The sequence below is a fragment of the Balaenoptera ricei genome, chromosome 1 (assembly GCF_028023285.1).
Source record: "Balaenoptera ricei isolate mBalRic1 chromosome 1, mBalRic1.hap2, whole genome shotgun sequence".
Taxonomy (NCBI): Eukaryota; Metazoa; Chordata; class Mammalia; order Artiodactyla; family Balaenopteridae; genus Balaenoptera; species Balaenoptera ricei.
The window spans coordinates 38,007,517-38,033,117 of NC_082639.1; the positions used below are offsets into that span (position 1 = coordinate 38,007,517).

At 38.5% G+C, this 25,601-nt stretch overlaps 1 protein-coding gene across 11 annotated transcripts in view; it reads left to right on the forward strand.

The window, feature by feature from the left end:
• MAST2 (microtubule associated serine/threonine kinase 2) overlaps positions 1–25,601 on the forward strand; it is a 200,961-nt gene that overhangs the window by 19,466 nt on the left and 155,894 nt on the right. For all 11 annotated transcript variants that reach the window (XM_059921771.1, XM_059921787.1, XM_059921796.1 and 8 more), the window contains exons 2-3: positions 8,033–8,180; positions 12,985–13,127. In XM_059921771.1, coding sequence (XP_059777754.1) covers positions 8,033–8,180; positions 12,985–13,127 — 291 coding nt within the window. The remainder of the gene's footprint in view (positions 1–8,032; positions 8,181–12,984; positions 13,128–25,601) is intronic.

Below are 25,601 nucleotides of genomic sequence, written 5' to 3' on the forward strand. Positions count from 1 at the left end.
TTGATCCCCTTTCATTTCCTTTTGTGTGTGCTTTTTTTATATTTTCTTTTTGCTTTGCCACAGGGATTACACGTAACATCCTAAATTTATAACAATCTAGTTTGAATTGGTACCAACTTCAATAACATACAAAAACTCTGCTCCTATACACCTCTATTCTCCCACCCCCCTTTATGTTGTTCTCCCAAATTATATGTTCATACATTGTGTGCTCAGTAACATAGATCTATAATTATTTTTATGTATTTGTCTTTTAAATCATGTAGGAAATAAAAAGTGGAGTTATAAACCAAAAATATAATAATACTCACTTTTATATTTGCTCATGTAGTTACCTTTACTGGAGATATTTATATCTTCATATGACTTGAAGTTCCTGTTTTGTGTCTTTTCATTTCAACCTGAAGGATTCCTTTTAGGGCCAGTGTAGTGGTAATAGACTCCCTCAGCTTTTGTTTATCTGGGTAGAAATCTAAGTTGACAGTTTTTCCTGTCAGCACTTTAAATAGGTCATTCCTTCTGGACTCCATAGTTCTGATGCAAAATTGGCTGTTAATCTGATTGGGGATCCCCTGTACATGATGAATTGCATCTTTCTTACTGTTTTGAATATCTTCTCCTTGTTGTTAGCTTCAACAGTTTGATTATGATATGTTTAGATGTGGGTCTGTTTGAGTTTAACCTACTTGAAGTTCATTGAGCTTCTGAACATGTAGGCTCGTGTCTCTCATCAAATTTGGGAAGTTTTTGGCAGTTATTTCTTCAGATATTCTTTCTTCCCCTTTCTCTCTTCTCCTTCTGGGATTCCCTTAATGCATATATTGTTTCTTTTGAAGATGTCCCTCTGGTCCCTTAGGCTCTCTTCACTTTTCTTCATTATTTTTTTTTTCTTGTTCCTCAGACTGTATAGTTTTAATTATCTTGTCTTCGAGATTGCTGATTCTGTCTTTGTCTGCTCAAATTTGCTATTGAACCCCCTACTGAATTTTTCACTTACTTATTGGTCTTTTTATCTCCTGAATTTCTGTTTGGTTCTTTTTTATAATTTCTGTCTTTTTGTTGATAGTCTTGTTTTGTTCATTGTTTTCTTGATTTTCTTTAGTTCTTTGTCCATGTTTTCCTTTACTGATATGAGCATATTTAAGACAATCAATTTAAAATTTACTGCTAAGTCCAGTGCTGGGCTTCCTCAGGGGTGGTTTCTGTTAATTTATTTTGATTCTTTGAGTGGGCCATACCTTCTTATTTCTTTATATGTCTTGTGATTTTTTGTTGTTGAAATTTGGACATTTGAATATTGGTAACTCTGGAATACAGCTTTTTCCCTTTCCCCAGGCTTTGCTGTTTTTTGATTGTTGAAGGCTGTAGTTGTCCATTTGTCTAGTGAGTTTTCCAACCTTTTTTGTAGAAACTGTATTTCTTGCTGTGTGTGATACTGAAGTCTCTGTTACTTAGCTTGTGTTTTGATGAAGATTTCCTGGATTGCCAGGAGCTAAGCAAACAAACAAACACACATCCTGGTCTTTGCAGATTGACTTTGTGCCCTCCTTTGGCCCTTAGCCAGACTTGTGCTGAGTCTAGGGATCAGCTTGAGATGAAAGCTTAAAATCTTTTTAGGTCTTTCCTGAGCATGCATTTCACCCTGGGCTTTCTAAATTTCCATATATACACAGGTGTTTTTGATTGCCCTAATTTCCCAAAGAAACTCTCTCTTTTCTCCCCCAGATCTCAGGCAGTCAGTTGAATGTCTCATTGTTAATCTTTTGCCCAAGTGGCTGTTGGTGTTTGGGTCACCATACAGGGTTTTAAGCAATACTTGCTGCTTTTCCACCTTGAGAAGATTGTGAGTGAGGTGAAATAGAGAGGAGTGCCTTGTGTTAGTCCTTCAGGTAGTCGTCAGATAAGTTATAACAGGTATAAACGATAATTTGCAAGTAAGGTCTGTTCTGCTCCTTCTGGAACCAGGGGCCAGAGTCCCACACTTGGAACACCACCTGATGTCTTTAAGATTGCCTCCACATCAAGGAGTGGGTAGGGTGAGGGCAAGTAAAAATGCCACAAAGCTTTCTTACCATTTTTTTTTTAAACTTTTTTTAAAAAAATTATTTATTTATTTATTTATGGCTGTGTTGGGTCTTCGTTTCTGTGGGAGGGCTTTCTCTAGTTGCGGCAAGTGGGGGCCACTCTTCATCGTGGTGCGCAGGCCTCTCATTATTGCGGCCTCTCTTGTTGCGTGGCTCACGGGCCTAGTTGCTCCACGGCATGTGAGATCTTCCCAGAACAGGGCTCGAATCCGTGTCCCCTGCATTGGCAGGCAGATTCTCAACCACTGTGCCACCAGGGAAGCCCCTCTCCTACCATTTTTAAGTTGACTTCTTGATTCAGCATTCTCTTGGTTGCCATAAACCTTTGACTATTTTCCAGAGTCTGACAAAGGTGGTTCTGACAGTTTCTGCTTGTTTTTTTTGTTTGTTTTCACATCCTTTATCTCATTTGATTTTCTTTTTTTTTAAAAATTTTTTCTTTAAATTTATTTTTTTAACATCTTTATTGGAGTATAATTGCTTTACAATGGCGTGTTAGTTTCTGCCTTATAACAAAGTGAATCAGCTATACATATACATACATCCCCATATCTCTTCCCTCTTGCGTCTCCCTCCCTCCCACCCTCCCTATCCCACCCCTCTGGGTGGTCACAATTTCTGCTTGTTTTTCAGTGTTTCTGTGGGGGAATGTTAGCTTGGAGCTGTGTACTCCACCATTTTGCTGATGTTATCTTTCACTTGATTTTAATCTTTGTTTCCCCAATGATAAATGATGTTGAGAATGGTTTCATGTGTTCATTTGCCATATTTGCCTCTTCTTTGCTGAAATGTCTGTTCAGTTTTCTTGCTCATGTTTTTTTATTGGCTTGTGTGTTTTCTTATTATTGAATTGTGAAAGATCTTTATATATACTGAATGCCAGTCTTTCTCAGATGTGTTTTGCAAATATTCTTCCTCCTGTGTGATTTGTTTTCATTTTTTAACAGTATCTTTTGAAGAGTAGTAGTTTTTAAATTTGATGAAGTCTATTTATAAATTTGTTCTTTTTAAACTTAGGCTTTGTGTGTTATCTAAGAATGCTATCTAACTCAAAGTATAAAAATTTACTCTTGTATTTTCTTTTGAATGTTTATACTTTTAGGTTTTATAGTTAGACTCATGATCCACTTAGAGTTAATTTTTATATATGTTGTCTTTGATATGCCTGAGGTATGGGTCAGGGTTCTTTTTTTTTGCATGTACATATCAAGCAAAGGTTTTTTGATAAGGATTAAGAGAATGTACTTTGATTAGTGTGGCACCTGGGTTTGACTCTTGGCAAGGTAGGTCAGGAAGAATCTGCCATAGGATATGGATTTTTCTTCACCTACTGAATTACCATTCATATGGGATAAGACAACTCCTATTGAGAGCCCAGGTTCTTAGCCTGATAGACAAGTGTTTAGTGTGTGGACTTCTGTTTTCAGCTGTGAGTCCTTTGCTTACTTCTAATCCTATCCTTAATAGCATGATACAGTATAAACACAACACTAGCCTTGTGGGTAAAGTTAGCCTGAGATTTGCTTTGATATTGTGGAGGAGGGAGATGGTTCTGACCAAGAGAGGGAGGACTCTCTGTGAGGACTCCCAGAGCAATAGGCAAAATAGCCACAACTTAGTACTCTGAATTAAAAGAGAAAGCAATAAGCTCTTAGAGTTGGAAGGAGCATGTAGAAATTGTGTAGCCAGGCAATTTTCAACCTTTTTTTTGACAGTTGAAATTTACATGTCATATATTAGATATGTTATTGTTACAATAGATAAATACATGTTGTATGTAATTTCTGGCATGCAGGCTGTAATTCTGCCTTTTAAAAAAATCTCACTTAAGAAAGAATGTTGTAACGTAAGTGAACTGACTTTATTTCATTGATAGTATTTACCAAGAACCTGCTTTCATTTAATTAAGAGAGTATACTGATTGCAAACTTGAGTACTTTAAGTCAATTTCAAATAATTTGTGACACGATCCTCACAATTGGTCAACATATATTTGTGTTGATGGCATCATATTGAAAGTTTTTTATTTAGTCTCGTGGTTCTCAAACTTTAGTGTGCTTCATAATCACCTAGAGGGCTTGTTAAAACACAGATTGCTGCTCCCCTCCCCCAGAATTTCCTATTTAGTAGATCTGGGGTGGGGCCCTAGAATTTGCCTTTCTAACAAGTTCACAGGTGATGCTGCTGCTGCTGGTCTGGGGACCACATTTTGAGAGTCACTGCTTAGGCCAACTTTCACCTTACTTTTTCAGTATCCTAAGGGCACAGTCCATTCCTTTTAAGACGGCCTTTTTTCACTGTTAGATGGTTCTTCCTATAATTAAACCTACTTCTCCTTCTGTTATTTTTATCCAGTATATCAAACTGGCCTCTGAAGTAAGAAGTTTACTCTCCTATAACAGAGGAGATAGCCCTCTTATAGTTGAAGAGAGTTATTCATGTCTTCTTTGTTTTATTTCTTTCACGTTAACTGTTTATAGTTTCCCTAATAGTTACTGGAAGAGTACTGCAATTTGTAGTTATGTTAATATTGCCATAATAGTGTTTTATTTGTAATATTGTTTCTCTTGCTATATTCCCTGGGATACTATCCACGCCAGAAACCTGGAAGTCATCCTAGGCTCCTTCCCCTCCTTAACTCCCTATTTTGCTGAAGAATCATTTGATAGTAGAAATGATAGGAATAGATAGATAGAAATTTGATCCAATTAAAGCAGAAAGGAGGAGCTTACTATAAGGGTACAGTGGTATCCTGTTGAATCTGAAAACATGTGGTTTGGCTGGATCTCTCATAAGTGACTAGAAATGGGAACTAGAAAACTGCAAGAAGCAAATTAGTTTGGAAGTTAGAAAGGAAGTTCCTCTTCCCATGCCCTTTTTCTTTCTTGGGCTATGTGTGGTTCTGTTTTATTTGCTTCATTCTCTTTTCCTGTCTTTTAATGAATTCTTTGGTAAATTCAATAATGTTCTGCTGTTTTAAAAAGTGCAGTCTAGCTGAGCAAGAGAAGCAAGATACGGAACAGTTCATACAGTGTGATTCCATTTATCTAATATTCTGTTCGAAGCCTAGATAGTAGTTACCCTGGAGGGATAGTGTAGTGACTAGAAGGGTGCACAGGGGGCTTTCTGGAATGCTTGGTTATGTCTTTTTTTTTTTTTTTAAATCTTGATGCTGGTTCCATGGATATGTTTAACTTGCAAAATTTATTGAGTTATATGCTTAGATATATGTACTTTTCTGAAATGAGTAATATACTTAAGTAAAAGTTAAAAAGACGTCCTGATTTAAAAGTTAAATTTCATTTCTCATTTATATTTCCTTCCCTTTGCAAAGTTTTGACAGGGGAGACTTGGAATAAGAAGGTGCATGATCTGCTTTCATTATTCCTCTCCTCTGTTTTCTGGCTTCTTTACTTTGGTATGTTATGATAGGGAATAGGGAGATTGAAAAGGATATGACTTTCTTTTGGGACTTCCCTGGTGACGCAGTGGTTAAGAATCCGCCTGCCAGTGCAGGGGACATGGGTTCGATTCCTGGTCCGGGAGGATCCCACATGCTGCGGAGCAACTAAGCCCTTGCGCCACAACTACTGAGCCTGTGCTCTAGAGCCCATGAGCCACAACTTTCTTTTAACTGGTGCTGATCTAGTCCTATCGGCTGTCGATCCTTTTATGGCTAAGACTAACTGTTCATCCATACAGTGTAGCAGGGATCCAAGTGCTGGCTCTCTCAAGTAGCTCATTTGTAAGGTATTTTTGGGATACCTTCCTTTCCATATTGCCTTCACATAGGATATTCCTTCAGCATGATATCTTACAAGGCCTTCTCACTTCCCTCCACCCAAAGCTGCTTGCTGGGGTGTTGCTTCTGTGAGTGGCCAGCCCTTTTTGGTGGGTTACCAGCATTAGTGCCCAGACCCTGCTTTCTTCATGGTTTCTACTTGATGCGTAGGTACTGTTTCATCCTCGACACACCAGTTGGTGGGAATATAGGCTGTTCCCTTGCTGCCTTCTCTTTTTGCATTGACTACTCCTTCCAATTCCCCTTTCTCCCTGCTCATTCCTGTTAGAGTTGGATGGGCACATCAGTTGCTTTAATGGTACAGTGCCTAAATAGCCCCCTTTATCCTTTTATCCATTTACTACCAATTTTTAAAAAAATATTTATTTTTATTTATTTATTTATTTGGCTATGCTGGGTCTTAGTTGCGGCACATGGGATCTTTGTTGCTGTGTGTGAGATCTTTGTTGTGGCCTGCTGGATCTTTTAGTTACAACATGAGGGATCTTAGGTGCGGCATGCGGGATTTAGTTCCCTGACCAGGGATTGAACCCGCGTACCCTGCACTGGGAGCGTGGAGTCTTAACCACTGGACCACCAGGGAAGTCTCATTTACTACCAATTTTAAAAATACTTTTTCCTCGGGAATTCCCTGGTGGTCCAGTGGTTAGCATTCTGTGCTCTCACTGTCGAGAGCCCAGGTTCAGTCCCTGGTTGGGGAACTAAAATCCCACAAGCCACGCTGTGCGGCCACAAAAAAAAAAAAACCCCCAAAACAGATGAAAAAAACCTTTTTCCTTTTCTCTTCAGTTATTTTTCATCAACTTCACTCTTCTTTTTATGCTGGGGTATTTGTAAATTACATTCTGGATGGCCACCACTAAGCAATGTTTGTACTTTCCTGTGTGTGAACTCACCGGTCACAGTATATGACCCTAGAGGCTTTATTTATTTTTTTATAAATTATTTATTTGGTTGTGCTGGGTCTTAGTTGCGGCAGGTGGACTCCTTAGTAGTGGCTCACTGACTCCTTAGTTGCGGCACATTGGCTCCTTAGTTGCAGCTCGCTGGCTCCTTAGTTGTGGCATGCGAACTCTTAGTAGCGGCATACATGTGGGATCTAGTTCCCTGACTAGGGATCGAACCTGAGCCCCCTGTATTGGGAGCACTGTGCCACCAGGGAAGTCCTCTCTAGAGGCTTTAAAAAAATCTTTTCTCAAGGAGGCAGGCATCTTTCCATTTATTTCCCACCCCCCTGTGGCTTTGAGTATTGCTATGGTACCAGTTGCTTGTGTCTTGTTTTTCAAATGGCAGGTAACATAGATTTCAGTTATTTCTCCTTATGCTTCTCAGTTTGTCTTTGTACTGTCCAGGTCAGATTGATGTGCTACTTATCTGTGTTTGTTGTAGCTTCCTTCACTGAAATATAAAAGATAGGCCTCATTTGCCTTATTTTTAATTTTTTTACCCAGAATATTTCCTCATTAATGCTGCTAATTAGATGGGTGTTTGCTTTAAAATGTCTGCATCTTGATGATGCTGAGTGAGGAGGAAGTGGCATTGGGATGGGGTGGGATGGGTTAGACTAAAATAAAGGCAATGGGAAGGCACTGTCAATGCTTCATATTGTCTGTATTTCCTCCATTGTACTATTATAATTTTTCATTGAAAACATGAGTTTAGCTCCTATTATAGACATAAAGAAGGCTCAAAGTGTTACTTTAGCATTAATTGAATGTTAGGGGTATTTCTAACTTTATATGACAGGTAAAGGAAGGTCTATTATTTATGATTTTTTGAAAACTAAAATATGCTTTACTAGATACAGGAAGAGTGTGAATAAATGGAGAAAAGTAAATAAACATAAGTAGACATGTACTCATTATGAATAATATAGCCTGTCAAAGTGCCTTATTGTGTCACCTTGTGAAACTCATCCCCTATTTTTCCTTTGACATTTTATACTCAATGTCCCACATCATTCACAGCATACCCAAACAGCTGTCACTAAGAAATTTGTTTCTGGCTTTAGCTGTTGAACAGGAAATATAAAATGTTGGCACTTTTTAACTGTAATGAATGTTGTAGAGATATTTAATATAAAGTTAGTTCTTATACTTTCAGAAAAGACATTAAAGGCTTATGTTTTTCTTTTTTCACTTTGAAGGATGTGATAACTGGACTTAGTCCCCTGCTCTTCAGGAAGCTCAGTAATCCTGACATATTTTCATCCACTGGAAAAGCTAAACTTCAACGACAACTTAGTCAGGATGACTCTAAGTTACGGAGAGGAAGCCTGGCCAGTTCTTTGTCAGGTAAGTATCTAATTTTGTTTTCTTTTAACAGTTGTGGGAATGGGGCTTCCCTGGTGGCACAGTGGTTAAGAATCCCCCTGCCAATGCAGGGGACACAGGTTCGAGCCCCGGTCCGGGAAGATCCCACATGCTGCGGAGCAACTAAGCCCATGCACCACAGCTACTGAGCCTGTGCTCTAGAGCCTGCGAACCACAACTACAGAGCCCATGTGCCACAACTACTGAAGCCCGTGTGCCTAGAGCTGGTGCTCCACAATAAGAGAAGCCACCGCAGTGAGAAGCCGGTGCACTGCAACGAAGAGTAGCCTCTGCTCACCGCAACTAGAGAAAGCCCACGTGCAGCAACGAAGACCCAGTGCAGCCAAACAAACAAACAAACAAACAAAAAACAAACAGAGTTGTGGGACTGTTTTGCCAATATTTAAGGGTGTATCAACTGACTTGGCATCTTGACACCTTCTTCTGTGGTAATAATGTTATATAGAACACCTGTGGGTAAGGCTGTCTTCCTTTCTTTACTGTTTCCTCATGGCATCTCAATGCTAACCTCCTGAACCTGCTGGGTATTTCTTGGTTGACCATTATCACTGGTTATTCCCTTTCAATATGAGTTGTGCTCTCTGCCTACTTCTGTAGACTTCACAAACTTTGCTTCTTTTTATTTTCTTTTTTCTCTTATTTCCAAAACTCATTCCAAAGCCCATAGTGCCTCCCCACCTCATCCACAGAAAAGTCTTAAAAAATTCAAGGGGAAAAATTAATACAAGGACGTCATGCCCAAATAGGAAGCAATTAAAATGTGGCATAGTTTTAAGCAATCAATAGAGTATGGAAGAAAGAGAATCCATTTGACTTTAGTTGAAGAAGCAAATGTAATCCTATTACATTCCTTGGCCTACTGTAAACAGTTTTCAGTTTCTTTTTATTTTTGTACCTTTTCAGGGCTATTCCCTTGGCTTTCTCTTCTCACTCTTCTATTGAAATTTTATTTTGTCAGTCATGTATTTAATCACATAGAGCTATTTCTTGTTTGTTTTTTTCCCATAGCATTCTGCTCTTCTTTTAAGGATGTATTTATCTTCTAATTCTCTATGAGTAAATGGATTTTTTTATTTTTGGATTAAGATTTTCTTTTTTAAGTTTTCTTTTGTTTCTGAATCAACTTTTTTTCTTTTGAGCACCTAACAACCAGAATCCATTGCTTTGCTCTGAGATACTAATAAATCCCTTCTATCCTGTGAGGTAATTGTCTGGCTACTGGGTGGTACAATGTGGGAATGTGGTTGTGTTTGACTGTTCTGTCTATAGATTTTCAGTTACTCTGATTTCAGCCTTATGTCTTACTTTATGTCCTCTTAGGTATCTAAGTACTGAGTACTGAGCTTACCTGAGATTTTGCAGGGCAGCCTGATGCCCCATTTAACTACAAGCTCCACTAAGCTTATTATACCTCATGCCTTTCTTTGCCCAGTTCCATTGGTTATGATTCATCTATATGCTTTAGATTTTCCCCAAATTTTGTTCATTCCCTCGTAGAGTGTCTGTGTGTCTGTCTCTGTCTCTCTTTCTCTCTCTGGTGATAGCCTTTATTTATTTATTTTGTTTTTATTCTCTCTCTCTCTTTTTTTTGGCCATGTGGCGCCATGTGGCCATTTTGTGGGATCTTAGTTCCCCGACCAGGGATCAAACCCGGGCCCCTGGCAGTGAGAGTGCTGAGTCCTAACCACCGGACCACCAGGGAATTCCCTCTTTATTCTCATTTCATGGAGTTTCCTGGGGGACAAAAATACAAGTATGTGCTCCGTTAGCTATCTTTAACTGGGAATATTTCTTAAAAATATCCTCAAATTATTGTAAGAATAATAATTAGAATTTTTAAGAAGTTTTCTTTTTTTCTGAGTTATTTGTTTACTAAAGGGCTAGTTGCTCCATTTGTTCATATTGTTCCTTCTGTTTTTAAGTTGTTTGTGTTCCTCAGATTCTTGGCAGTTCTTGGTATGCTTCAAGCCCTGACCAGTAGATGTCCAAATGGGTTTCTTCTGCTGTTGTGTAAGCCTCTTTCCCGAGTAGGCCCTTATTTTGAAGGGAGATAGAGTTGTGATACTAGCCTTTGTATATGTGGATGGGGGAAGTTAACAAACTAGCTTTCCTTTAGGTTATATAGATCCTCATCTATAGGCAGATCGCCTGGAGAGCTTGGCAACATTTGCAGAAGGAAGAAAATAAACCAGGCAGGCTCTACTCTGGGCTTGTGGAAGTTTTGAGTACAGAACCATTATTATTTTTTGTGGAGCATTTTATGGAAAGACTTCTCATTAAAGCATGCATTGGAGAGCAGACTTGAAAGATAACTAGATTTTTTTTTTTAAACTGTGTGTTTCTGATCAAAAATGTAAAATATGCCAGTTATAAAAAATTTGAGTACAGTAACATGCATCATGTCAAAGTGAAGGGTCTTCTTAATCTTTACTTTCTTCTATTTTCCCTCTCTCCAAACCATTTATATGTATTCCATTATATTTAAATATACATTTAAAATCTTATATAAATATATATAAACTTTATTTTAAAAATCAAAATTGGGATCATATGCTATATGCTTCCTTCTAAAAAATTTTTTTTTATTTTTAATTTTTATTACATTTTGGCCGCGCTGCGTGGCATGTGGGATCTCAGTTCCCCGACCAGGGATTGAAGCCGTGCCCCCTGTGGTAGAAGCATGAAGTCTTAACCATTGGACTACCAGGGAAGTCCCTATATGCTTCCTTTCTGCTATTTTCACTTAACAGGAAATGTTGAACATTTTTCTCTTGACTACATGTTCAGCTGCCTCATTATTTTTAATGGGTTCAGTATGTCATTATGTGAAGATATTATAATTAACTGGTAATGATCATTTATCTTATTTCCAATTTTATTATGGTGAGCATTGCTAGGGAGACGTTCTGGTCTACTTTTTTTTCCTTACATTCCTACAAGTGGAATGCTGGGTCCAAGCATATTCAAATTAAAATTATAATAGGTTTTGCTAAATTGCCCTGCAAATAAGTTGCATCACACTTTGTTTGCAGTAAAAGGATATGTTATAGCAAAAACAAAATCCAAACCTCCTTTTGCTCATACCTCTTTATAAAGTGGGTATTTCCATGACAAATAGGATTTTGCCAGGAAAAAGAAGGGTTTTCAAGTGAATTGGTGATCAAGAGAAAGCCAGCTGAATATGCAGGGCAGAATATTAAAGTTGAATGAGTGAATGGGTTTGGAAAGAGTGGAAGGAGATGAGGCCAGGAAGATAATCTGGATTTACGGAGGATCTTTTTAGTGTTTTTTAGTGTTTTAAAAGTGTGGCTTAGGGGACTTTGCTGGTGGCTCAGTGGTTAAGAATCCTCCTGCCAGTGCAGGGGACACAGGTTCGAGCCCTGGTCCAGGAATATCCCACATGCCGCGGAGCAACTAGGCCTGTGCGCCACAACTGAGCCTGCACTCTGGAGCCCGTGAGCCACAGATACTGAACCTGCGTGCCACAACTACTGAAGCCCGCGCACCTAGAGCCCGTGCTCTGCAACAAGAGAAGCCACTGCAATGAGGAGTAGCCTCCACTTGCCACAACTAGAGAAAGCCTGCGCGCAGCAATGAAGGCCCAACTCAGCCAAAATAAATAAATAAATTAAAAAAAAAAAAAAGTGTGGCTTAGGACTTCCCTGGTGGTCCAGTGGTTAAGACTCCGCCCTTCTCCTGCAGGGGGCGCAGGTTCCATTCCCGGTTAGGGAACTAAGATCCCACATGCTGCATGGCACCGCCAAAAACAAAACAAGCAAAAAGTGTGGCTTAATTCTTTAAACAGTAGGGAGTCATGAGAAGGGAATGACGTGACCATATTTGTTCTGATTAGATCACTAGCAGCAATGTGAAGAATGGTGTGAGGGAAGGAGTTGAAATGGGACTTGAACCTCAGGTAGAAAGTCATTGTAATTCTAGATGCTCAGTCTTTATAAGTGACTTTCTTGTATTCTGTCAGTGGGATTAAGGCAGTTGGTCAACCTGGACTGAACACATGGAGCCTGGCAAGAATAGTATATATTCAGTGTTTGTCTTCTGGAAACCTAAGGGTCAAATTTGTCTAGGAAAAGCTGTCAGCTCCACTCTTTTATTACATTGAGTTGGTGAGAAACTAGGTAGGATGGAGAAAACTCCAGAAACTCTAGAAAACTCCTAGCCTGCTAGGTTGGGTGTCAGGGTTGGGCCCTGGCATGGTGGTGGATATTACAGAGAATTTATTTTTTTAAATATTTATTTAATTTATTTTGGCTGCGCCAGGTCTTAGTTGCGGCATGCATGCGGCGTTCCCTGGTCAGGGATTGAACTCGGGCCCCCTGCTTTGGAAGCGTGGAGTCTTACCCATTGCACCACCAGGGAAGTCCCTACAGAGAATTTAAAATGGTCGTCAACTCAGTTCAGTATTCCACTTGGCATTTCTCACCACCACCAATATAGTTGGAATTTTTAGAGGGCTGCAGATTCTAAAATGGATGTGGAGGGACTTCACTTTGTTTTGGATCAATGTACTTAAAAAAAAAAAATTTACTTATTTATTTGGCTGTGCTGGGTCTTAGTTGCAGTATGTGGGATCTAGTTCCCTGACCAGGGATTGAACCCGGGCCCCCTGCATTGGGAGGGTGGAGTCTTAACCACTGGACCACCAGGGAAGTCCCTGGATCAATGTACTTGTAATCCACTTGATATCATTGTATTTTTTCATTTGTTAATTAATAATTTGTTAATTTTCCAAACCTTATTGTTGAAGGTAAGCAGCTGCTCCCCTTGTCCGGCAGTGTACATAGCAGTGTGGGACAGGTGACTTGGCAGTCTTCAGGAGAAGCATCAAACCTGGTTCGAATGAGGAATCAGTCCCTCGGACAGTCTGCACCTTCTCTTACTGCTGGCTTGGTAAGTGTTAGTACAGATGGTCCCTTGCTCCATGAACAAATTCTTGGTTGTCATTTGTCATTACTGCATCTATTATTTTCCTTTTTAAAGTTTGGCTAGTTTAATTTCTCAAAGCGAAGTATGGAAAAGAATGGAATTTAATAGACTGTATTCTGATTGCTCTCATGCTGTCACTGGTACTGATTATATAATGAGAGTCAAGAAGAAGACTCAGTATGATTCTAACTTTAATGAATAAATTTCCTGAGAAAGAGCTTTCTTATAGAAATAATTCTAAATCTTGTTAAGTTGTGTTGCTTCTGTGTACAGCTCTGTGGTATACATATTTAGTACGTGAAGATAGGGAACATGTTTTGCACATAGTAGGCAGTTCAGTATATATTGGGTGAAAAGAATGAGCCTTTTCTTTTCTAGACTTTGTATAGTAGACAGGACCTAACAGAGGTTAAGCTGTGTAGTCTGGGCAGGTTGTTTTCTGCCTATTATTTCATCTTGTACCCTTTTACCCTCAGTGGCCCTGCCTCTTTACTTAGGGGACCCATTAACTTTCTGCTGATCTCACACTCTTCCCTCTAAATGTAGGACAAGGCACACAAGTAATTTGCAGGGTACAATAACAGAAGCTTGTTCCCGTTAAAATAATCTTATCTACTCTTTGGGACCATAAATCTTTTGGGATGGCATATAGGGAGTAGAAAGTTTTGTCCATTTGTCCATCCTGGGAAGTGGGGATAGGGGAAGAAGTCTGTGACTTTTAGGCCACAGGGACCATCAGGGTCATTTGTGGAACTTCCCCAACTTTTTATCTTTTTTTTTTAAAAATTTATTTATTTTATTTTTGGCTGCGTTGGGTCTTTGTTGCTGCGTGTGGGCTTTTCTCTAGTTGCAGTGAGCAGGGGCTACTCTTCGTTGCTGTGCGCGGGCTTCTCATTGCGGTGGCTTCTCTTGTTGTGGAGCACGGGCTCTAGGCGCGCGGGCTAAAGTATTTGCAGCATGCGAGCTCAGTAGTTGTAGCACGTGGGCTTTAGAACGCAGGCTCAGTAGTTGTGGCACATGGGCTTAGTTGCTCTGCGGCATGTGGGATCTTCCTGGACCAGGGCTCGAACCCATGTCCCCTGCATTGGCAGGCGGATTCTTAACCACTGTGCCACCCGGGAAGCCCCCAACTTTTTATCTTGAAAATATCAAACCTACAGAAAAATGGAAAGAATGGTGCAGTGTATACCCAATTAAGCTTACTTAGATTGACCAATTTCGTTGTAACTTTACATTTTTGCCACATTTTGTTTAATCTGTGTGTATGTATGTATTTTTTTCCTGAAGATTTCAAAGCAAGTAACCGACGTTATGCTACCTCCCCCTTAAGTATTTCTCCTAAGATCAAGGACAGTCTCCTAAATAACCACAATATATAGTGGACCCTTGAACACCACTGGTTTGAACTGGGTGGGCCCACTTATATGTGGATTTTTCCCAATAGTAAATATTAGTACTATAGGATCCATGGTTGGTTGAATCCTGGGATGCAGAACTGTGGATAGGGAGGGCCAACTGTAAGTTTATACTTGGATTTTCCACTGCATGGAGGGGTGGGGAGGGTTTGGGAGATGTCAGCACCTCTAACCCCTGCATTGTTCAAGGGTCACCTGTATTGTCAGATCCAAGAAGTTTAACATCAATTTAATATTAAAAAAAAATTCAAATTTCCCTACTTGTTTTCAGCATGTCTGTTAAAGCCCCACCTCTCCCCTCTTTAACATCTGGAACTTAAGAAAAAAAAAATCCATGTACCGTCATAGAGATTTTGATCCAGTGGGTCTGGGGTGGTCCCAGGCATCCGTATTTTCTTTAAAGCATTATACCTACTTCTAGATGCACTCTTTTGAGAACTACTGCCACTAAGGTAAAGCTGAATGTTTCATTTTAAGGTGGTTTGTTGCAGAGGAAATTCTTGGACTGAGTTTGCTGAATTCCTAGCTTAGGCCAACTGAAGTAGAATATTCCTGAATTAATTATTTTTTTTAAAGCTTATTGAGACATAATTCACATATGATAAAATTCACTCATTTAAACTGTACAATTCAATGATTTTTAGTATATTCATAGATACATGCAGCCATCACTGGAGTCAATTTTAGAACATTTTCATCATTTCAGAAAGAATTCCTATACCCTTTAGCTATCACCTTCATATTTTCACATCTCCCTAGCCTTATGTAACCATTAATATACTTCCTGCCTCCATAGATTTACCTGTACTGTACATTTCATATAAATTGAACCTTATACTATGTGACCTTTTGTAACTAGCTTCTTTCACTCAGATCGATGTTTTCAAGGTCCATCCATTGTGTAGCATGTATTAGTATGTCATTCCTTTTTTTTTTTTTAATTTTTATTTATTTATTTATTTATTTATGGCTGTGTTGGGTCTTCGTTTCTGTGCAAGGGCTTTCTCCAGTTGTGGCAAGCGGGGGCCACTCTTCATCGTGGTGCGCAGGCCTCTCACTATCGCGGCCTCTCTTGTTGCAGAGCACAGGCTCCAGACGCGCAAGCTCAGTAATTGTGGCTCACGGGCCTAGCTGCTCCGCGGCATGTGGGATCTTCCCAGACCAGGGCTCGAACCCGTGTCCCCAGCATTGACAGGCAGACTCTCAACCACTGCACCACCAGGGAAGCCCTGTCATTCCTTTTTACTCCTGAATAATATTCCATTGTATGGATATGCCATGTTTTGTCTATCTGTTTGTCAGTGGATGGACATTTGGGTTGTTTCTTCCTTTAGACTATTATGAATAATGCTGCTATGAACATTTGTTTACAATTTTCACATGGACAGTTTTCATTTTTCTTGTGAGTGGAATTGCTGGGTCGTATGGTAACTGTTTAAATGTAGCAGTGTGTGATAAACTGCAGTGTATGAGATTTTTGGTTTCTTCACATTGTCATCAACATTTGCTATTATTTGTCTTTGATTTTAGCCATCCTAGTGGGTCTGAAGTGGTATCTGTGGTTTTGATTTGTGTTTTTCTAATGACTAATGACATTGATCATCTTTTCATGTGATTATTGGCCCTTTGTATGTCTTCTTTGAAGAAGTGTCTATTCAGACTCTTTGCCCATTTAAAAAATTGGGTTATTTGTCTTTTTTATATACGGATTTGTAAAATCATTACTTCTTTAGACCTGAATCCAGTTACTTCTTTCCTCCCAGGGATCTGCCTTTTGTTTCCTCCTGTGCCTTTCTTTCCTGAGCTATTTGCTTACTTATAGTAACCTCAGGCTAGTTCCTCCCTTTCCATTCTCCTACTTAAGGATTTCCAGTTGGGTATTTTATGTTTGGTGGCACATTTGATAGTATCGAATACTTTTCCTGCTTTGACTTACTTTACACTGAATATACCTCGATGCCACCCCAGCTTCTGGCTGTGGCTTTTCTGAAAAATCTGTCCTATAACGTATTCTTGTTGTTAATAGAGTTATGGCCCTATATAGTCCATAGACCCAGCCTCCAGAGAATTTTTGGTCAAAAAGATTCACATAATAACAACAAAAAATAATTTAAAAGTAACATAACAACACTTAATAGAATGTTAATTATGACTTAAAAGGAACTAAGGAGACAAGAATTGTGCTGTGTATAAGTATTGGGGAGATAATTTGCAGGAGGTTAGATTTGACCAGACTCTGGAGAATGGATAGCCAAAAGCCTTAATGTAGCAAAATTTTCATTTTGACGACATCTAGGTGATTGTGTTTATGAGGAGACTTTTTTCTTCTCCCTTGTTTCCTAGTATCTATTGAGAAGATTTCTCTGAAGGCCCATTTTCCCCATATATATAGTGACAATGATTCCAATTAGTGGTTTCCAGAGCATGTATAAAATGGATCATACAATCATACTACTATATTGTATGTTACTAGGGATAGGGAAAAACTTAGATGACATCTTGTCCAAGATTAATTATTAATCTTAAGATATATGTACATACATATATGTTAGGGAACCGCTGACCAAAACCGCCCACCTTGGCCAGGCCCAATGATAACCACTTGCGTGAATTGTCTCACAACAGGAGGTTCTGATAAAGAACTAGGTGCTGCCACCTGAAAACTAACCAGGAGAATTTGGGAGGGGCCTAAAGGAGGGAGGACACACCAGCCCATAGTACGTCTTGTAAAACTAACCCAGAAGAATTCGGGAAGGGCCAAAAGGAGGAGGGAGGAGATGATATGTGCTGCCAGCCTCCCAGAAACCCACACACTGGGATCCATCTTGGCTGAGAGATGTGCGAGCCACCAGAAGGACCCTGAGTCAGACCAAATATGGGCCAAGCAAGATGATTGGCCAGGGACAACTGGAAGCTAACCCCATTGCTATAAAACCTGAGACTGTGAGCTATGTGGCAGAGCAGTTCTCCTGGGTTCCCTTATCCTGCTGCTCTCCGCCCGGGTGCCCCTTCCCAATAAAGTCTCTTGCTTTGTCAGCACATGTGTCTCCTCAGACAATTCATTTCCAAGTGTTAGACAAGAGCCCACTCTCAGGCTCTGGAAGGGGTCCCCCTTCCTGCAATATATATACATATCCTTTTATGATGTAAATTATAATATATGATATATATAAGATATATACATATATATCTTAAAATACATTTATAAGATTATATGTATATAATCTTTAACATAAGGTTAATTCCTTCTTTGCTTTCTCATGAATATGTCAAGTAGTATCTGCAACTTTGATCTTTGTCTGTGACTTGCTGCATCTGTTTATTTTTCCTCCTGTTCCCCTAAACCGATTCTTCGGTTGTTCCCTGTCTTGTTAAATAGCACCATGACCCACCGCCCCTCCCCGCCCCAGTAGTCGAAAGCTAGAGACCTAGAAGTCTGTTTTGACTCCTCCTCTGCCCTTACTCTATCCCCATCCAATCACCCATCAAGTCCTAGCTCCCAACATCTCTGAGTGGTCTACTTTTTTTCACGAGGGGTGTGGCCCAGTTTAAGCCACATTTGCAGTCTCTTGGATCATTGCTGGGGCCTCGTTACTGTTAACCCTGTATTCATTCTTCTTCCTTTCCAACCATTCTCCACTCTAAAGTCTATTCTTTCAAAACCACAAATCTGATATGTCTATTCTTACTTTTTTCTTTTAGTTTTATCTTCTAAAATTTTCCTTTGGTTAATATTTATCCAGCCGTAATGTTAAAATCTTTCCATAGCTTCCTATAACAATTATTATAAAATATAGTAATAAGTAATTATTGAGTGGATGAGTTTTCATTGACATTAGCAAATTGGGAATGAGGCATTAGAGACAGAGACCACAGATGGAAAGATTAGGCTTGGATGCTTTTTCTCTGAAATCAGTCTATTGGATTCAAGTAATTTGGTACAATTCACCGGTTAGGTTGACCTAACCGGTGAATTGTACCAAATATTGACATTTTAATAGGAGGGCTGTAAATCCCAAGAATCTTTTAATTGATAGCGTTTGACTAATTCTCCAAGTATACTTTTGGGATTCTTTCTTTACTTTATAGGCAGACATGGCCTTCACAGGAATGATGCCTTTATAGGACTGATCATTTGCAAGGAATGGCTCTTTCCATCATCATGTTCCTAGTTGACATGTAGCATTGTATCTCCTACATAGTAGGCAATGTATAATTACTTATTGAAGAATAAAGGACTTTTGGAATACCTTTGCTAATGTTATAGCTGGTTGGATTAATACTTGTTTGAAGTATGATGTCCACAAAAGAAGGTTGATTTAATGTGTCAGTACCAGCCTGAAATGATGTCACACAGACCTCTATTCTTGTCCTTGTCTTAATTCATTTTTTTTTTTAAAAGGACAGTTTTTGGCAAGAGTCGTATTCTTATTTGTTTTTATTTGCATATTTTTATTTTTGGCTGTGTTGGGTCTTCGTTTCTGTGTGAGGGCTTCCTCTAGTTGCGGCAAGCGTGGGCCACTCTTCATCGCGGTGCGCGGCCCTCTCATTATCGCGGGCTCTCTTGTTGCAGAGCACAGGCTCCAGACGCGCAGGCTCAGTAGTTGTGGCTCATGGGCCTAGTTGCTCTGTGGCATGTGGGATCTTCCCAGACCAGGGCTCGAACCCGTGTCCCCTGCATTAGCAGGCAGATTCTCAACCACTGTGCCACCAGGGAAGCCCTGTCTTAATTCATTTTAATCAATATCTTGGATAAAGACACTGAAGAAATTGCTTATCACATATGCATCAGTATCACATGCTGATGACATGTTGAATGTTAAATTCAGTCAGAGCCTTACAAACAGAAATGATGGTTCAAGAAGAACCAGCAAAGTCAGATTTAACAGAGAGAAAAGTAACCTTTGAAAAGCCCAAAGCTCAAAACTGTATTGAAGTTTGAATTAAAGTCATGTTCCAAGACATTTTCATCACTGTAAAAGGAAAACCTTTATCCATTAAGCAGTCACTGTCCATTTTAACTTCATCCCAGCCCTGGTAACTACAAATCTGTGTTCTGTCTCCATTAACCTATTTTGGATATTTCTTATGAATGGAATCACACGGTATGTGATCTGTGTCTGGCTTCTTTTATTTAGCATAATGTTTTTGAGGTTTATCCATATTGTAGCACGTATCAGTACTTTGTTCCTTTTTATGGCTGAATATGATCCCATCGAATGGATATACCACATTGTGTTTATCCATTCATCAGTTGATGGACATTTGGGTTGTTTCCACCTTTTGGTTATTGTGAATAATGTTACTGTGAGCATTCATGTTCAAGTATTTCTTTGAGTTCCTGGTTTCAGTTCTTTGGAGTATATACCTTCCTTCCTGGGAGTAGAATTGCTGAGTCGTATGGTAATTCTGTTTATTTTTTTGAGGAACCAATAAGCTGTTTTCCACAGTGGATGCATCATTTGGCATCCCTATGTACAGTGTGTGAGGGTTCCATTTTTTCTATATATTTGCCAAAACATTTTATTTTTTATTTTAAAAAATTAATTAATTAATTAATTTATGGCTGCATTTAGTCTTCGTTGCTGCGTGCAGGCTTTCTTTAGTTGTGGTGAGCGGGGGCTACTCTTCGTTGTGGTGCCTGGGCTTCTCAATGTGGTGGCTTCTCTTGTGGAGCACTGACTCTAGGTGCGCGGGCTTCATTAGTTGTGGCTCGTGGGCTTCAGTAGTTGTGGCTTGTGGGCTGTAGAGCGCAGGCTCAGTAGTTGTGTCTCATAGGCTTAGTTGCTCTGTGGCATGTGGGATCTTCCTGGAGCAGGGCTTGAACCTGTGTCCTCTACATTGGCAGGTGGATTCTTAACCACTGCACCACCAGGGAAACCCCGCCAATACATTTTATTTTCTGTTTTTTTTGTTGTTTTTTGTTTTTTTTAAATTATAGCTATCCTAGTGGGTATTAAGTACTATCTCATTGTGGCTTTGAGTATTATTGTGTGGGGATTTTTTTTTTTGGCTGTGCTGCGCAGCATGTGGGATCTTAGTTCCCCAACCAGGGATTGAACCTGTGCCTCTTGCAGTGGAAACATGGAATCCTAACCACTGGTCTGCCAGGGAATTCCCTATTATTGTGGTTTTTAAAAAAAAAAAAATTAATTAATTAATTTATTGGCTGTGTTGGGTCTTCGTTTCTGTGCGAGGGCTTTCCCTAGTTGTGGCAAGTGGGGGCCACTCTTCATCGCGGTGTGCGGGCCTCTCACTATCGCGGCCTCTCTTGTTGCGGAGCACAGGCTCCAGACGCGCAGGCTCAGTAGTTGTGGCTCATGGGCCTAGTTGCTCTGTGGCATGTGGGATCTTCCCAGACCAGGGCTCGAACCCATGTCCCCTGCATTGGCAGGCAGATTCTCAACCACTGCGCCACCAGGGAAGCCCGCTATTATTGTATTTTTAAGGTAGTAATATTTCAGAAGTTTTTCGAAGTGACATATTTGGGGTACGCCTTTGAAGGAATTAAGAATCCAAGATACTACTTACAACCTTTTCCCATACTTCTTAACTCTTATGATTATTCTTTAATTTTGACGTATGAGTTCAAAGAGAAACACCATGGATATTTGTTTTGCCTACTTCTATGTTACAGATTCCAAACTCAGCAACTTCCCCTTTCAGGCTTACCTTTCTGCAGCTGTAACTTTTTGCCTTTTCTACTGTGAAAGTTGGAGATATCTATATTTATCTCTTAATTAGGTTTATTGAGGTATAATTTACATAGAATAAAGTTCACCCATTTTAAGTGTGCAATTTGATGAGTTTTCATAGATGTATATGGTTGTGTCACTACCATCACTACCCATGATATAGATAAAGAAAATCATGGTATGGAAATTTCTGTCACCCTAAAATGTTCCCTTGTATCCCTTTGCAGTCTGTTCTTTCCCGAGTCCCAGCCCTTGGCAACCATTGACCTGCTTTATGTTACTGTGGTTTTTTTTGTCTTTTCCAGAATTTCATATAAATGGAATCATACAGTATGTAATCTTTTGTGTTTGACTTCTTTCACTTAGCATAATGGTTTTGAGATTCATCCACGCTGTTTTGAGTATCAGTAGTTCCTTTTTATTGCTGAAAGTGTTCCATTGGCCTGGGTATATCAGACTTTGTTTATCTGTTCACCACTTGATGATCATTTGGATTGTTTCTTGTTTTTGCCTATTATGGAGAAAGCTGCTATGAAAGTTTGTGTACAGGTATTTGTGTGGACTTAACGCTTTCATTTTTGCTGGATAAATACCTAGGAATGAGATTCCTGGGATGTATGATAAGTGTATGCTTATGTAAATGAGGAACTGGCATTTTTGTATTTCCATCAGCAGTTGTTCCACATCCTTTTCAGTACTAGGTATTATCATTTTAATTTTAGCTGGTCTAATGGGTGTGTAGGGATATCTCATTGTGGTTTTAATTTGCATATCCCTGATGACTAATGAGGTTGAATTGCTTTTTATGTGCTTGTTTGACATATATGTGTGTGTGTGTTTGTGTGTGTGTGTTTGTGTGTGTGTGTGTATATTCTATGGTGAATTACCTGTTCAAATCTTCTGTCCTTTAAAAAATTTTAGGTTGTTTGTCTTCTTATTATTGAATCTTAAGAGTTCTTTGTATATTCTGAATACAAGTTATATATTTGATATACACTTTGTAAATATTTCTCCCTGTCTGTGGCTCATGTTTTCATTTTCTTATCACTGTTTTCCATCAAAATCTGTTTATAAAAATACGCAAAAATCATCTGTATTTCTCTATACTAACAATGAAATTGAAATTTAGAAATCATTACTATTTATAATAGCTTACAAATATGAAATAATTAAAGATAAATTTAAAAAAATTATTTGCAAGACCAGTACATTTTAAACTACAAAACATTACTGAGAGAAACTAAAGAATACTTAAATGAATGGAAAATATGATATGTTCTTGGATTGGAAGACTCAATATCATTAAGATATAAATTCTCCTATTGATCTATAGATTCAATTCAGTTCCAATCAAAACCCAAGCAGGACTTTTCAGAAAGTGAAAAGATGATTTCAAGTTTATATTGAAATGCAAAGGGCCTAAAATAACCAAAACAATATTGAAAAAGGCCAAAGTTGGAGGAATCGCCCCACCTGATTTTATGAGTGTCTGTAAGGGTACCAGTAATCAAGACATTGTGATATTGGTGTAAAGATAGACACACAAATCATTGGAACAAAATAGAAAGTTCAGAAATAGACAAATATGCAAGGTAATTTAATGGGGAAAAAATAATCATTTCAACAAATGGTGCTAGAACAGTTTACATGGAAAAAAAAATGAACCTTGATCCTTACCCCATGCTATATACAAAAATTAACTTGAAATGGATAATTACCCAAATGTAAGAGCTAAAGTTATAAAACATGTAAAGGAAAACTGGAGAAAATTTTTGTGATTTTGGGTGAGGCAAAGGTTTCTTAGAACACAAAAGGCACAAGCCATAAGAGGGAAGAATTTTCACTTTATCAAATAGTATAAAAGAGTGAAGTGTTCAATTTAGTAAGAAGTACAGGAGTTTAGGTTAAAAAAAGTGCATTCAGTGCCTATTAACTTGAGAATTGCTCTCCTTTCCACTCTTGGTTTCTTCTTTTTTGCAAGAGGAACGTGTTTCTAATGCCACCTAGTGTCTTTTCAAAGGTATGAGAATAATGTTTCATAAGAGATTTTAAAATAGTTGGGAGATTTTCATGAGATTGAACAGAATATTAGAAACCTAGTTGCTTGTTCTCAAGAACATCCTTAAGTGAGAAGCAAAAGAATAGGCTAATTATTTTGCCTGAACAAATTCAGAGATGAATTTTGTAAACATTTTTATCATATCTTTTTTGATAATTTGTAAAGAATTTAAGGTGTACAACTTTAGAAATAGTGGCTTCCATATTTAAAAAAATTTTTTTTCATCATTTTATCTGATTTTAAAATGATTTATTTATTTATTTTGGCCACACCACGCAGCATGTAGTATCTTAGTTCCCCATCCAGGCATTAAACCCATGCTCCTGCATTGGAAGCACAGAGTCTTAACCACTGGACCACCAGAGAAGCCCCCTTCCATATTTTAAAAAAGCATTTAAAATTAAAAAAATTTTTAGATAAATTGGTTGATTGATTAGGACTATTGAAAAACATCTTATTGAATTTGTTGAGGGTTAGAATACATGACATACATGACAATGTTTATGCAAGTTTTTCATTAAGAAAAAAAGATAGTGTTATTAAATCACCAGTTAAAAGTTATAGCTATAGGTTTTGTTCTGTTTTGTTTTTGTTTTAAATCTTTTACAGAAAGTCTTTTAATCGGACCGTTAATGTCGTATATTGCTATGTATAAGTGTAATTAACAGTGCTGAGGAAAGATTGCAAAGTATTGATATTGGTACATTCTGTCATGTAAACAAAATAGAAATCCTGGAGATATTTGAGTTGGGATAGAGAACTAATGTTTACTAGACCCTGTACCTAGGTTTTTTTTTTACGTATATTCTTCTTTATTTTCTCAGGAACATAAAGTTTCTTTTTGTGAGGTAGACATAATTATCCTCTTCTACAGGTGAGGAAATTCAGGTCTGCAGAGTTTTATTCATTTGTGCATTCATTCCACAAATATTTATGAGGTACCCACTATGTATCACCACTGTACTGGGTGCTCAGAATACAACGATGAACAAAACAAAGTTAAGTACTTTGCTGTAGGATAGTGGGTGAATGTTAGAGTAGGGATTCAAAACCAGGTCTGACTCTGAGGTCTATTTCAAGACTTGTAAGTAAGTGGAGAGGCACGTCTTTAGCAAGTTGGGTGATTTGAATTGCACTTTTTTGCTGGACTTACTGATACTCAATTTTCTCAACTATTCAGCTATTGAAGATTTTGATCAGGATTACATATAGGGAAAGTTTTACTTGGTTTTGATTACGTAAAAATTTCTCTTTGAGTTAAAAAGACTTTCTCATCTTTAGAGTATGCAAATAAGTTGAAAATACATTTAATTTTATTCCACATAAAATGGTTTTGGCTGGAAAAAGAACAGACGAATTATGATATTATAATAAAGAGATATAGGCAGGATGTAGTGAAATGGCAACATGTACATAGTACTTTCTCCTTAATAATAACCTGGTGCTGTTACCAACCCTAGGCCTGAAAGGGTGAGGGGAAGAAGATCCTTGGAACTTGGAGACAGAGGAGGCTGTGTATAGAAAGTGACCTGACAGTTGGCATGACTTGTGGTAGTGTGATGCAGCCTGCCTAACACAACCCTGCAGCGACCAACCCAGGAGAATGAATCTCCTCCACTCTCTCCCTTACCCTCTGTTCTTTCTCCGACCTCTTGCTGGTGCTACCTATTGGCTGAACCCATCTGGACAGAAGAGGGCAAGGGAACCTTGTTGACATAGATCATAATGAGCCTGCATTTGGGGTACAGTGAATGATCTGGAGGGGCAAATGGATGATATCCTGTACATCTTGCAAATATTTTAAACATTGAGCTTATTTATACATAGTTTTGAGTATGAATTATGTTAAATCATGTTGCAGTTTTATTCAAAGCACTGCTAATTCTTTTTTTTTCATAAACCTGTTTTTGAGAATGTCTTCATCCCAGAAACCATCTCTTGTAGTTCAGAAATTCCGTCATTCTACAGTGCTCTGGTTCATTAAAATACATGTAAATATAGCATTTACTGTACCTTAATTTTAAGTTTGTGTATGTAAAAATATAAGTTCTTTTAAAAAATAATATATAGTAGCAAATAGCAGTTATTCTGTAAACTTGTCATTTAATAAATTCTGTTTTCAAATGGGAAATCAGAGTACTTGATATGACTCTTGGAACCTTATGTGGAATTGCATATATTGTTCCTTTTGCTTAGATTGTTCAGTCAACTTCTGTGCATCTTTTAAGATCCAGTTCAATGATTCCCTCCATTGTGAAGTCTTCTGTGA